At 56.4% G+C, this 15,010-nt stretch overlaps 1 protein-coding gene across 2 annotated transcripts; it reads right to left on the bottom strand.

The window, feature by feature from the left end:
- Positions 1–3,268: 3,268 nt before the first annotated feature.
- On the bottom strand, positions 3,269–13,879 carry GPRIN2 (G protein regulated inducer of neurite outgrowth 2). 2 transcript variants are annotated; one of them, XM_019716118.2, is made up of 2 exons: positions 13,706–13,879; positions 3,269–8,250 (listed from the first exon to the last, which is right to left on the bottom strand). In XM_019716118.2, the coding sequence occupies exon 2, from the start codon at positions 8,242–8,244 to the stop codon at positions 6,874–6,876; it is 1,371 nt and encodes a 456-aa protein (XP_019571677.2). In that variant the 5' UTR covers positions 8,245–8,250; positions 13,706–13,879; the 3' UTR covers positions 3,269–6,873. The 2 variants fall into 2 exon arrangements, 1 of the variants encoding a protein (XP_019571677.2); XR_012497947.1 differs by lacking the exon at positions 3,269–8,250 and adding an exon at positions 8,257–8,727 and having other exon boundaries at positions 13,706–13,844.
- Between the last annotated feature and the right edge of the window lie 1,131 nt (positions 13,880–15,010).

Here is a 15,010-nt window from a genome sequence, read left to right as displayed (position 1 = left end):
AAGCTTACATACAAAATTGCATCTTAGTCAGCATCTTCCCAACCCCTTGACTGCTAAAAATGAGAAGTGACCAGAGGAAGGGCAACACAGAAGGCTAAAGGTGAGGGGCCAATAGGGCCTGGGGTGAGGGGACAATTCCACTCCTCCCCAGCTGGGCTCCAGCACCTAAGTTTAGTTCCTTGGTGAGCCATGGAAAATTCCAGCCCCAACAAAGTCTCCCTACTTGGGCCTTGCTCAGGCATTCTCAGTGGGCACCATCTCAGGTGTCCCCTTGGTGCAAAGACAAAAGTCTTCTCCCCCTGACCCCAGCCCTGGCTCCCAGACACAAGCCCAGTCCCACCCAGGAGAGAGGCAGAGATAGGACAGCACAGTGTGTCCCCCTGAGGCCCAGGCCTTGCCCCAACCTAATTACAAGCCATGCAGAAAGATTCTGAGAACATGAAAAGGAGATGGCCCACCTAAAGCCAGAAGATGGGCAACACCCACCCGGTACCCATCAGGTGACCTAGCCAGTCAGGACCCAATAAGAGCCACCAAAACTGAGGACTGATGGATTGCCCTTCCAGCCAGGACAAAGTCTCTCCAGCTCACCCATTTTCTCTTTGGGGGCAAAAGTGATGGAAGCCTGACAAAGCAACCCCATGGTGCCCAGAGAAGGCTCTCCTCTAGGAAGATGCTTAAAATTTATCTCAAGTTCAAATGTTTTAGTTTTCATCCAAAGAGAGACGGGACAGATGGGGAAGAAGTGTCTATATTCATGAAAAACAGGAATGCCGAGAGACAGACCCAGACACGGCTGGGGGAGAAATGGCACAGACCAAAAGAAGAGAGAGCGCTGTTGGAGCAGAGGGATAAGGCAAGGCAGACCCTTGGCATAAGGGGAAGGAAGCTGGGCAAGGACAGGGGGACAGTGGGGACACAGGTTTCTGGGGGGCAAAGAGGACATGAGACAGGAAAGGAGAAAATGGGGGAAACTGAGATTAAGGAGAAATAGGGGATGGGGGCGAAAGAGCACCAAGTGGGTGCAGGAGCAGCAGAGCCTCCCCACTGTCCCTGGCGGCACATCCATGGAGGCACTGCACTCCTCGGCCATGTTCACAGGAGGCCAAAAAAGCATCCTACGTCTATTCTCGGGAGAGAAGTTGGGGAATGAAAAGTTCCAGGCCATGACAGACTGGGTGAGGAGACGAGTACATGGCTGAAAGCCATACACCTTAATACTGGACACACTCACCAACCCCGAGTTCCATAGTCCTACAATTTCCACATTCGCTCCTTTAAGGTGGAGCCATGGAAAACAGATTTTAAGAAACCCATTTGGGAGCACCTGTTTCAGGGTCCAGACCTGTCTCCTTGCTGAGCCATCTTGGGCGTGGAAGAGGAGAAATGAGGCATGAGTCTGGAGAGTCACTGAGAAAGTGAGAAAAGGCAGCATTTACCCAACTCTGGAAGCAAAAGAGTCAGACTCCACTCCATCCTCAATACTGTAGGCCAATGCAACGTTGGTTTGATTTGATTTTCTTAAATAAACATCAACTTTTTCAGATGTTTTTCCTGGTTTATGTTTTCTCTATAACCACAGCAACAGAACCAGCCCAGGTTCTTCCAAGGAGGAAGACCTCCCAGGGAGAGCTCCAGCTGGCTTCGGAAAGACTCCCATCATAAGGGTGAGCTGCCCTGGGGAAAGTCTCCATCAGGAAGGTGCTAGAGACTGGCTGTGATGAGCATCATGCCCCACCCCCTCAAATCACCTCCCAGGAAATGTGAGGTAAGCCCCTGGGTGCCAAAGAGGAGGGGGTGCCAAGGGCAGGGGTGGGGCAGCTCCCAGTGTGCAGAAGGGAAGGAAGGTAGAGTCTGTAAATCTTAGCTTGCTGTTGATCTCAGACTTCTCAAACAGCTTGTTGAACAGAAATAGCTAAGATCTTAGGAAGGGAAGCCATGAACACCAGCACCAGGCCCACTGAGAACCAGGACTAAAGCCAGGCCCTGCTACACTCCTTCCTTGTTTGGAGGGGACGAGTCCTTGGGTTATAGTTAGGGTAAGAGAGTGCTACTGATGTTGAAGATCTGGATTTTAACAAATTTGCCTTAAATGAATTTGCCCATGGTGATGGTGGATTCTGGGGACATGGGGACCAGTGCTGACTTCAGGACAACCCAGTGACAGGCCCCAGGCTCTGTCTGGCCCTGAGCTGTCAAACAAGTTGGATGGAAACTGATAAAGGGCTAGTCATAGGTTCAGATGACAAAACTGGGCCAGGCCAAAATGATGACTCAGAAAAGACTTAACACGGGTACATGCAAAGCTCTGCGTTTCAGGAACCAGGGTCCCTTGGCATCAACACAAATGAGACAACTCCTTCAGAGCAACTCACAGAGAAGGTCTGGCCATTTGTGGGTGTCAGGCTCCATGCAAGTCCACTGGGTGAGGAGCTGCTGAGGACGTGAATGCAACCATCAGCCAGGGGGCCCCCAGACCCTGGGGATACCCGTGGTTTATGTGCTCCCCTCCCCTAGCATAGGCCCTACAATCCCATGCAGAGACCTGCCCCAGGGCAACTGGAGCTTCCTAGCCTGCCTGCCAGAGCCGGAAGTGCCTGGAGTTTACTCCACCCCCATCCCTTACCCTGAGGTAGAACCTGTCCCCAGGGGCCCCCTGTGGAACCTGGGTGAGGCCAGGTCTCTACCTGAAATCACACCCTTGTCTTGGTTTCTGTGCCTCTGACCTTGTGCTCCTCATTCCCTCTTCCTTAATAAATCCAGAATCCTCATCCCAGCCTAAGCTTCCGGGGAGCCCAGCCCCAGACCAGTGTGGCTGTTTCAGCACGGCTCTGGGAATAATAGTCTCTGAGGGCCATGGCCGGAGCACTCTTGTCCCAAGCAAAGTGCAAAGCAAAGGGTGGAGGACTTGGAAAGAGGTTCTGAATGAGGAATGGTCAACGAGACAGGATGTGGGGAAGAGCTAGCCCCTACTGTGACTACAGAAGTGGCCCCCAATACCACCAGCACATGTGCTGAGGGCTAACTCAGTGTGAAGCACTTTATGTGGGTTATTGTATTTAATCTTCACAGCAAGCCTGAGAAGGAGGCACCATTATCATACCCATTTTACAGATGAGGAAGTTGAGGATACGCAAAGTTAGTAACTTGCCCATGAGCTCACAACTATAGGTGAGATCCAGGATTCAAATTCAAGTTTAAACCACTAAACTACAGTGCACCCCACCTCATGTCCTACGTGTCAGGACCTGCATTGGAAAGGCATGTCTGTTGGCCCCCTATGAAATAAGAATCCAGCACTTCTAGGGGACATAGACCCAACCCAACTGACACAAAAGGTGATGTCACAGTGGGACAGGACCATTCTCAACTTTTCCAACCTCCCCCACACTGTGTCCTCAGGCAGTAGTATCCTACCTTCTGGCAGGAACAGCTTCCCCCCAGGCAGACTAGTGATTCCCTGCAGGGGTGATGGCAGCCTGGGGCTTGAAGAGATGCATGTCATGTCCTGGCCAGGCCTGGAGGTAACACGCTCCTGAAAGCCAGGCTTCAGCTGTTGGGGTCCTGGATGGCTGCCAGGCAGGAGGGCACGGACAGAAGAGAGGGGAATTCCTGCCTGGGCAGGGAGCCCTAGTAATCTGGGGTGAATGCTCCAAAGCACAGAATCTACCAGAAAAAAAAAAAGACCGGCCAGGACAAATGACCCTTCCCTCGCAAAGCTCTGACCTCCAATACTTTATTTCAAATTCAAAACAAAACGAACATACAAATAATGAAATCCACCACCTCCCAGAGCAGGGCCTAAAGGAGACCCAGAAAGTCTGGTTCTAAATCTGGAGTCTAAGAGGAGACCTGTAAACTAAGCTGATGGCCATGTCCTGAGACCCTGAAGAACTGCCAGTCAGGCCTGGGCAGGGAGGGGCCACAGCAAGGTGGGAGGGGGTGGAGGTTTCTGTCTCCAATGCCAATTCAGAAATGAAGCTGCTGTCGCTCCAGGTAGACTGCCAGCTGAGGTTGTGCAGCCTGGCCATTGAAGTCGAGAGCACGGTGCCTGTTGTCTCAGGGCAGCAAGCTTAACCAGAAGGGGGTCCTAGGGGCCCCAGCTATGCACAGCCCCAAGGCCCCGCTGGATTCCAGCACCACCCTGCCAACATTTGGTCAAGATAGGGGTGGGGGGGTAGTCTCAGCTATCCCATTCCCATTCAGAGCCCAGCCCAGCCTGCTGTCCGGGCATGCAGAGTGCAGCCTGGAGGTGGCAGATTGGCACACATCAGCCAGAGTGAACTCATGAGAACCTGCATATGACACAGGAGAAAGTCCCCTCATGAAGGGTTTCACTGGCCCCAGCCAAAGCCCGTGGCATGTGGCCCTGCACTGCCCCTCCTGTGCCTCCCACCTGCCTCCCGCTGTCCCAGGTGGCGGCCTCACCTCTTGCTCAAACTGGAAACTTCAGCCTCCTGCAAGTCCTCCTCCTTCCCAAACCCACTGCACACCGTCTGTGTGTGGATGTGGGGTGTGCATGTGTGTGTGTCCCTAACAGATCCCTTTGGCGCCAATGTCCCCGTTACCCTGGGCTCTTGTCTTCCACACTAATCTCCAACGGCAGCCAAAGGGCTATTCCTAAAATGAGATCTGGCCCGGCCACCCTTTCCACAGCTCCCTAAGTCCCTTTCCTCACTCACACCAAGATGCTCACAATGGGGACCCCCTTGCCAGCCTCCCAACCCAATGAACACCCAACACAGCCTGCACTGCAGTGACTCAAACGGCGCAAGCAGGACAGGACGGGCAGCTCCGAGCCTGGCTGTTGGACCAGGCTGTTCTCTCTCCGCCTCTACACCCTTTTCCCTCCCCTCCCCCACTGTGTCCTCAAGACCCTGCTCAGCTATGGCCCCATGGGAAGCTGTCCTCCCCACTCATTCATCACCTCTCTGCTCACGTCCCCACAGCCATTTGATCTCTCCAGTCTGGCCCCACCGACTGGGGCTCCCAGAGCCCCTGTGCATGGCAAGCATGAGGACAGCCCAGCACCCACGGGTCACTGCCCAGAGCGTGATGTGCCTGCCCCATACCACACACAGAGGGACAGACAGGCCCAGGCCCCCGGGCTGGACAGAGCCTCATGACTGCGTGAAAACCTGCTTGAGCACATTTTAAAAGGGAGGCAAGGTCAAGTCTCCTCCACCCATCACACTCACCTCCTCTGGAAGAAGTGGTTCTGATTTGCTGTCATTTTTAAGCAGGGGTGGCATTTTACCCGGCCCTAGCCTTACCCAGCTAGGAGTGGGAAAGGCGCGGTTCTGGGTAAGAAGGCCCACTGGGACCTTGGGAGGCAGTCTCACCTGAAGTGTACCATTCTCACCTTGCTCCTTTGGCCTGTGAGCAGGTCACTTCTGCTTTAAAAATTAACCCATTGTTGCCTGAGTCACTTCCACCTCAGTGAGTACCAGGTCCCTGGGGGTGGGAAAAGGTAAGCCAGCTGTCAGGTCCTGGGTTCCCAGGTACAGAGTGGAACAGGGCCAGATTATGGGCAGGGCTGCATGTGAGCCCTGTCTCCACCATCCCATGCCGGGTGACCCTGGGCAGGACACTAACCTTCTGGCTCTCACTTGGATTTTCAACGCTAATGCCCGGACCAAGCCCACTGCCACCCTCCACAGGCCATGAGAGGTCCTAGGGCCATGAAGTCAGGCTGTGCCAAGCCCTTGTGTCCTGCGCTCCCCAACTCCCAAGGTCCCCTGGGCCTCAGGATCCCTGGCGCATGTCAGGTCACGTGGGCAGGACTAGGCAAATAGGCCCACAGGCCTCCCTGACCCCCACAGCCTCTGGGCTTCTGCCATTTCCCACCAGCTGGGAGACCCCACCCCAGTCTCCTTCTCTTTTCCCATCCATTCCTGCCCTCCCTCCTTTGAAGAACTGCACCAGCTGAAAATTAATCCTTAAACCAAAAGAATGAGGTGATAATGGTACAATTTCAGGCACTGTGACATATTTGGGGACAGATGGCCACCTGTTCTCCCCTTCCTGAGGCCAGCCCCTTGACACAGTGGCCTACAAGTACCTAGAAGTACGCTGCGGCCCCTTCTGTAATGCTCAGCACCCCAGTAACTGAGGTGTACCCCCCTTCCACACGGGAGCTCAGTGAGGTCACAGGAAGCCTCTGTCTCATTCCCCAAGGAATCCACAGAACCTGGCACAGAATGTGGGCTCAATAAATTCTGCTTGCTCACGACTGCCCTGCACTGACTGGCCGTGTGCTGCAGGAAGACACCCCCGCCTTCAGCCACCCCTGCTTTGAACCTGAGCCCACCACTGCAAGCTCTCCAACCTGGGCATGCGGCATAGCTGTGCCAAATGCCTGTGGTTTCATCTGTACCACGGGGTGAAGACTCAGCAAGGCCAGGTGATAGGCAGTGTGTGGAACGCAGAAGGCCTCTGACAGTGTCCGTTCCCTTCTCTAAACACCCGGCCAATCCCTGTCACTTAGGGCCCCACACCTCATGTCAAGGATTCAGTATATCGCAGCACTGCTTTAAAATAAAGCCACCAAGAGTCCTAGGGGAAATCATGGCAGAGTTCTGAAGAGAGCCTGAACAGAAGGCGAGTATTTTCACAGAAAATTCAGGATATCCCTCATGCACAGTGCTGAAACTCTGTCCCAAAGTTCAGAGCCCAGATGTGTAGAGATGTGGCTCTTAGGAATCAAGCCCTTAAAAACCAGCGCAACTGAGAGTAGCAAGAAGTCCCAGGCTGCAGTCCGGTGGTCTGCTGGCAGCCGGCAACAGACGTGTCCATGGCTGCCAGTGGGTCCAAGGAGGATGTGGTCCCCACTGTCCCTGGCCTGCGGCTGAGTCCATGGGCCCAGGCAGCTCCTCACTCGGGGGCTGCACTGGAACAGCCACAGCAGCTGGGATGCCGCAGAGACTGCATGACAGCTCGAAGCGGCCCCCTCCTGCCCTCGGCAGACAGGCTGTCCTCGCTGGCAGGCGCTTGTTTCAGCTGCTCAAACTGCATCTCCAGGTGCTTCTGGATGGCCACGCCGAGCACCTCAGGGTCCACAGCAGCTCCATACACCTCCCAGGTCATGCCCTCAGCATCCCATCGAACATCCTGCACAGGGGACGGCTCCTCCTCCAGGCTGGATCCCAGAGTTACCTCTGGGAATGTATGCAGGGCCATAGGGGCTTCCAGGGGCGGGCTGGTGGCCACAGCCTTGCACACTGCCATAGGGGCCACCTGTACACCAGCATCCTGGGCTGACAGAGGGGATGCCAACACAGGGGCCAAGTCACTGGCTGATGTCATGGTACACACATCCTTGGTCCTGGCGCCAGTCTCCATAGCTAACCCAGTGGGACCCCAAGGGTGGGCACAGCAGTGGGAATGCCCAGAAAGTGCCCCAGACAACCTACACTGGAACTTCATCCCATGCTGAGCCTGTAGCCCAGACTCACTCACTGATGCCACCAGTTTGGGAAAGGCGAGGATCCCTGGGGCAGGCAGGGCATGGCAGTAGCCACCTGTCCCCACCTCCTCCATGCCACAGAGTAGAGCTGCTGGGGGCAGAGCATGGCAGGAGGAGGTAGCCGACTGCCCAGTGGCTTTGGGCCCAGGCTTCGGACTGCTGCTGTGGATGGTTGTGCTGCCCAGGTCCAGTGGTGGCACCTGACTCTCTCCCACTGTCCAGGCTGAGTCCAAAGTCACATCCTCCAGAACCAGATCCCGTTCCAGACCTGCAGGGGTCTGACATCCCTGTCTAGAAGTACTGCTGGGCTGCAGCTGAGCCCTGTGGACTGGTGAGCTGCCGAGAGCTGAGCAGCTGAGGCTGGCCTTCCGAGCACCACTGTGGCCCCGGGTCTGGGTGCTACGGACCAGGTCCGAGTGGCTCCTCTGTACAGCAGTGGCACTGGGGGTTCGCAGGCGACACAGGTCACCACCACCCACGGTAGACACGTTGCCCACAGTGCTGCTCCGCCAGTGGCCCACAGCACTGGGCCGTGGCTGGGGGCTGGGGGCCCATGTCTGCTCCGTGCTCTCAGCCTGGTGCCCCGCTTCCTCTGGGGCCTGGGGACTGGTGCTGGCCTCACCCGACTGGGCCTGCCATACAGTGCTGCTGGCACTCTTTCGGAGCTCTGGCCTCTGTCCCCTGCCTTCACCCAGGAGGCTGGAAGAGCTCCGGGACAGGGGCTGTGAGCGGGGGCTCAGCGGTGCCTGGGCACCCGGCTCAGGGTGGCTGGTGGTCATGGCTGCCTGCAGGAGAGAGGGAGGGGGAAAGTGGAGTTGAGTTGGGTGACAGCACTTCTGGACTCTGCTGTGGGCTCACAGGGTGCCAGGTACGCTGGGGGGACAAAACACCAAACACTTCACACCAAGGTCATCACACATTATACACAGGGATGACAGTTGAAATATCTAATAACTGGTACCAAGTGATTAGAACCAACCCAAGAATAGGGTCCTAGAGACCACCCACCATGCCAGCTGTGGATTCTTTCCTGCTGGATTATGGGGATGGAGGGGAAGCCAGGGGAGAGGCCACATCTGCTGGGGCTTTGTGGGTAGGGGCTTTGGGACAATAGCTCTTAGTCAGCACAGAAGTATTGCAGTATTTTAATAACCAGTAAAGCTTGACTGGCGAATACTAGCCTGGTTCCTCCCAGGACTGTCAGCATCCATCTGGGTCTGGACTAGGGCCTCCTTTGCACGGTGTGGGGGCCCAGAGAAGGTCTGTGGGATAAAAAAGCAGTAAGTAGAGGACACACTGAGAGCTGTCCCGGGTTCTCTCTGGCCCAGCCTGGCTGAGCTGTCATGTCTCTGAGATTCAGTCTTGGCAGCTGTGAAGGGACAGGGGTTTCCTGACCCCCATCTCTGGCTCCAGGTGTAGGGAGAGGACGCCTGTACCAGCCCTTCACACGCAGGACTCACTCAGCATTTGTCATTCATTCCACAGCCATATTCTGAACACCTACTGCATACCAGGCTCTAATTTAGATCTGCCTGTGCCCTGTGAATGGGGTCCCATACCACCAGTCAGACACACCCTCTGTAAAGTTAAACTCCCTCTTGCCAGGTATACCTGCACTCTCCTTGCCCCCTCCTCCCCACCATTTCTGTCCCTTCCTCCAGCCACATAGACCCTTATGCCCATTTACCCATCCGGAGCCTTGAGTTAGCACTGGCCCCTTCAACCTCAGTGTCTCATCCTGGGGAAGCTTTCCCAAGCTGGGCTGGGGCCATGTTTGGCTGAGCACTGTCTGGCCTGGATGGAAGATTCTGGCCAACCACAGGCATTACATCAGCCTGAAGCTGTCAAAGCAGGCCGGGAGCCTGTTCCCCTGTCTGTCCAGCACCCAGCACTGACCTGACACATACCTGGCACTCAGAGAAAGTCTGCTGTATGCCTGACCGAGAGAATAAGCAAAAACAAGAGTAAACTACAAAGGAATAGTGCTGAGCACCAAAAACAGGGTCTGAGGGAGGGCATTTCTGAGACAGGAGAGCTCACTTTATGTGATGGATTAGAAAAGGCCCAGCCCTGTAAGTCGTGCCTGGAAGGAGGAGGGAAAGGGTGCTCCGGGGGAAGAAACAGGGTGAGCAGAAGGCAGGAAGCCATGTGTGCAGAGCACCTAAGGCTGGATCTGGGCAGGGCCCCGAAAGAAGTGAGGTCAGGACATCTGGACCAGCCAGTCCCGGCCAAAGCTGTGAATGAGGAACACACTCTGGGACACCCTGCCCAGCAGGATGGGCTGGAGAAACAGGGCAGGGACAGCAGGCAACAGGTAGAGTTTGGGCAACCCCAAGTCCTCCCACCCCTGGGCTGATAAGAATGCCAAAAACCAACCAACCACCTAGGCCAGGAGAGCAAGGCCACCTGAAAGGGAATGTGGGAAGGGCCTTGGTTTCTGTTTAATGACAAACTTCTTGCTGTCCCAGCGCTCAACAGATGGCTGGTGGCTGTCTAAGCCAACAGTGAGGATGTTTCTGGAGCTATGGTCCCCTGAGAGCTCGAGACTTGTTATGGAGTCCAGTTCAGCACAACTTCCTGCTATGATGAAAACTCTACTCTGCGCTGTCCAATACAGTAGGCACTGGCCACGGGTGGTTAATGATTACCATACTAGACTGCAGTTCTAGACCCAGTCCTAGTCTGGGCAGGAGTGGCCCACCCTGGCTGCTCTTTGGGGCCAACACCAGACTGGCCCTTGGAAGGGTCAGGAAAAGGATGAGTAGCCAAGAGAGACTATGACCCAGTCCCCACCCTCAAGGAGCTGTATGATGGACATATACACAAAGGACAACAAAGCCAATAAGAATCAGGGCGATGATGATGATGGCTCCCAGTACCAAATCACCCACCATGTGCCAGGATGTGCCACATTCCTTCCAGCACATTTACTTGTCAGAGCAAATTCATGAGATACGTCATCATTCCCATTCTATAGATGAGAAGGCCAAAGCTCAGAGAAGTTTAGTGACTCACCTAAGGGCACACCGCTGGTGAGTGGCTAAGCTAGGAATCAAACCCAGGAATGTCTATGGTTCTCTGTGCCCCACCATGTCTGGGCAGACCTCTATCCTGGAAGCTCTCACCCTCCACTGTCATCAGCTTTTTACTTACCCATTGCCCTGACTCAACTGGAGCCCAGCACCCAGCACAGTGTCTGGCACTCGCAGTGGTGCCCAAGACATGTCAGTGGAACACATAAGTAAGTGGGAACAAAGCTTGGACCCCCCACCCCACCTGCTTCTAGCAGCTTCTTAGGCCGCCTGGAGTCAGGAGGGCAGGAGGTGCTCCTGCTGGCTGGGAAGGCCGTGGTCACCAAGCCCCTAGCAGGCAGACAACCACCCAGCTGCAGGTCCAAGAATGCCGAGGTGGCCTCCTCTGGACAGCCTACACAGCCTCTGGCTGAGCTCCACCTCCCTCAGACCCTCCTAGGGAGCAAGACCATAAAGAGCCAAGCCACAGCCTGGCTTCCCTGAGGAAACAGGTGGAATGAGGCTGGGGTGCCTTCAGACCCCACCAGGAGCGAGTGAGAAGCCATCAGTGACAAGCGTCCCCCTGTGCCTGCCTCATCAGGTGGCTGCCCAGTACCCATGGCTAGTCACGACCCAGAGACAGCAGTGACCACAGAGGCCCCAGAGGGGTAGGGGATATGTATCTGTTGGTTCTCTCCCTCATCCTATTCCACAGGTGGCAGGTGACAAAACTGAGACCTGAAGCTGCTCAGAACTGTCAAAGAACCGACAGCTGAACCCCAACAGGGTGAGTATTCGTTCCTCTTACAACCTGGCCTTCCCAGCTCTGAGGGAGGGAAGGCCTCTGAGGAAAGTCACCCAGGTTATTCCTCAGGAAAGGAGGTTTCCCACACCCCCTATCTCAAAGGAGAGGGGCCCTGCAGGGAGTGGTGGGAACTGGCCAAATGTGCCTTGGAGCCATGGGTGAGCAGGTGGGGCAGGGCGTCTGCTTCCAAGCCTTGCTCCTCCCCTTCCTGCGTCAGTGCAGGTGGACATCTAACCACTCTGGGCCTCACTCTCCCCAATCTGCAAAACAGAAGTAAACCCGTACCCTGCAGGGCTGTTGTGAAGACTAAATGTGATGGCATATGGACTGTCTGGAACAGAGGTTGTTAATAATCTTTTCTTCCCCCTTCCAACAGGAGTGACTTCTGCTCAAGGTACCATAGGAACTAGGGGGGGGGGGGAGGGGGAGGGCAGGCCCTTTTAGGAAACCATTGAGACACCCCATAGGTTAGCCTAATCTTGCTTCCCAATCCTCCTTACCGTCATCCCATCCTAGGACATAGTCACCACCAGTGTCCCCAATGTCTTCATCAGCACACTAAGTTTCCCAGTCTATTTCAAACCTTCATTTGGGAGGACACACGTGCACATGCAGGCACAGGTGCATGGGCACACACAGGTTTAAAGTCTGCATTCTAAATGCCCAGAAAACCATGGGAAAGCCTCTGGTTTCACCCTGGCAAGATGTTTTAGCACAAGATAAAAGGCACACAGGGGTATCCAAGGACCCTCATGTTCTTTGGACGGCACTTTAGCGCTCGCTCTAGGGCCCCATTTGATGTCAAAGTTGGGAAGTGGCCCATGCCCTGTGGCCAATGCGGGACTGTCCTGTTGCCTCGGTTCTGCGTGTCAGTAAGTGGAGGAGCAGCCAGCTTCACATGCAGCAATCAACCAATGTCACTCTCAGTAAAAGCTCCCAGTTCTGCAGAAACTTCCAGACTGGCCCAGGCAAACAGACTGCTCGGTCACTTGGTCAAAGATTCCAACTCTTGCTATGTCACCCCAGCACAGATGCACAGGCCTTTTGGTGTGTACCAAGGGGGACAACCAAGGCCACCGCACGCAGGCCCCATCTCAGACCACACTTGTGGCATCCACATAAGCCCCCTCGTAAGGGACACATAATTGGATGATGAGTTCTGCTTCCAGCAAAACCAAAACAGGAAAGGCAAGCCCACGTGGTCAGAAGAGGAAACTGCTTAAATGTTAAAATAAGGACCTTAGTACCCAGGGCCCAGGTAAAGTAACACACCTCATAAATCCCTCAGTGCAGAGCGGGGCGTGGCAACCTTCAGCAGGTGGTCTGATCCATGCCAGCAGGGCCTGGGAGCCTGACAGGGAGCTCAAGGCCAAAGTTGGGCAATGAAGCAGGGAACACTCCTGAGAGGGAGTGTTGAGAGGGGACAAAGCTTGCCCTTCACAGAGAAGGACCTTTAAGAACCAGGTGCCCAGAAACAAGCTGTGCCAGGAAAGGGTTCTAGGGTAACTGTGGACCCAAGGACCCAGCTGTCTTCACCAGAGAGAAGCCCAAGCCCCTATCAGCTTCAGAGCTTCTTCACCTGAGGAGGATGTGCCCACACTTCCCAGGAGACACCTGAGGTGGAGAAGGTAAGCCTCCAGGCCCTGCTGCCCCAAACCAGAAGCATCCCCAGCAGCTGTCGTGTCCCTACTTGCATGCTCATGGGCACCAGTGCACTGCCATGGGTCCGCACCCCACCCACAGACACACCGGAGATGGATGTCCAGGCCCTTTTGCTGGGGAGACTGTAGGAAACAGCATCTACACAGCTGCATCTGCAAACCGATCGTACAGGCCACCTCTGACTGCCGGGCCAAAGGCCTGAACACACACCAGACCACACATCCTTCCCAGGGCTGGGGTCCCTTCTCCGCCCCTCTCGCTCAAAGCCCACCCGGACTCAGGGAGAAGGTCAACGTGCTCCCCAAACTAGGCTACAGACCTTCCCAGCAGCAAGGACAGCAGCTGAAGGAAGATGGGCTGTGTGGCAAGGGGGTAGGGAGGAGGGCAGGAGAATAAGAGGGAAGGGAGGTTTGGGGCTGAGGGCGGAAAGTGCGGTGGTACGGAGGGAGGGTACAGGGAGGGGAATTAGGAGCAGCAAGAAGCCATAGGAGCAGGGGTGAGTGCAGAAGGAGACGGGGTCCTGGGCAGAGTAAATGGGAGGATGGGCAGAGGAGACATAGACGAGGGCATGGGATAGGCAATGAAAGGAGACACGGGAGAAGGGATGCGGCCCTGGGGGTCGCCGAGACCTGGGCAGGGGCCAGGATGCAGAGAGTCTGAGAGCAAAGAGAGGTGAGGTGTGGGGTTCCGGGGCGCAGGAAGGGGAGGCACCGCCCATGTCAGCCCACCCCCCCACGGGCACACTCTGAGCCGGCCTCTCACCCTCTCGCCCGCCCCGGGCCGCACTGGCCGGCGGAAGCGCTTCTCCTGCGGCCGCCACAGGTGCCGGTTCAGCGGCCCAAGATGGAGCCGGACCTGGCCTGGGACGAAGACGCCGCCAGCCGCTGTCCGCCCGACCCGCGGAGGGTACCCAGGGAGGAGGGGCGGAGGGGGCGGCGGCCCTGCTCACCTGGGCCCGCCCCCGCGCTCCACCGCCTGCGTCAGCGTCCGGCCCCGCCCCCGAGGCAGCCCAAGTCCACTTCCTCATAGCCCTGCTCCTTGGTCCTGCTCCCCTCCCTCACACGCCGCGTACTGAGGTCTGCAGCCCTTCTGGTGACCCCCTCCTCACGGTCCCGCCCCATGTCCTTCGTCACTCTGGCTCCGCCCTTCACTAGTCGCGGGCATCCGACTCTGCCTTCGAGACCCCTAAGCTCTAGGGCCCGCCCTCTGGGATACAGGGTCCCGACCCTTCCAGCCCCATCCTTACGGATCCCCATTCTCCTAGCCCTGGACTTCACAGTCCCAACCTCCTGGACCCCAAGATCGACCCTGGTCCTTTGAGCTCTGCCTCCATGACCCCTCCACCCGCCAGGCCTAGTACTGAGCCCTCCGCCCAACCTCATAGGCTCCATCCCCAGAGTTGCGTCCTCAGCCCCGCCACCAAGGCCTATATTCTCCCACCCCTTTCCTCGCCCACGTCTGTATCCCCACCAACCCAACCCAACTCCGGGCATTCAATCTCCAGCCCACTCCCATGGACCCCCAACAGCCGGCGTGCGTAATAGCAGTGCGGAGGTGAGATGATCCCACCCAAAGCCCACACCCCTTCCCGCGGCTCCTGCAGCCCCAAAACGCCCTCCCTAGCTCCCACTCCGCCCCACGACGTCTGGAGCCAGTCCAGACCCTGGGAACACTGGGTCACGCCCTGCCAGACCGGCGGAAGCCTGAGGGCTGCTCAGTTCTCTCAACCTCCCCCCAATCTCGGACAGCCGCTGGCTGGGCTCTGGGCACACAGATTCTCAACAGGCGGCCACCCTTCCAGCCTTGCCCCCAACCCCTTACACCCTCCAGGGGTCTCCTACCACCCACCCCCAAGGACCACGTGATAAGAAGAACTTGTCCTATCTCTGGGCCCCAGTCTCCGAGATTTGGGTCCCAATGTCAGCCCTCCTCTGTTGACCCCAGCTCCAAGGACCCCTGATTTGCTTGACCAGCCGTTTGCTGAGAGGTCTGCACCCTCTCTGGTCCAGTGACCTGGAAGCCAACACCATCTCAACACCTCCAGTTTGAGAAGTCCTTAGGCCCCAG

Source organism: Rhinolophus sinicus, linkage group LG07 (genome assembly GCF_036562045.2).
Source record: "Rhinolophus sinicus isolate RSC01 linkage group LG07, ASM3656204v1, whole genome shotgun sequence".
Lineage (NCBI taxonomy): Eukaryota > Metazoa > Chordata > Mammalia > Chiroptera > Rhinolophidae > Rhinolophus > Rhinolophus sinicus.
The sequence above is the reverse complement of the archived record's forward strand: the minus strand, read 5'-3'. Positions and strand labels throughout refer to the sequence as shown.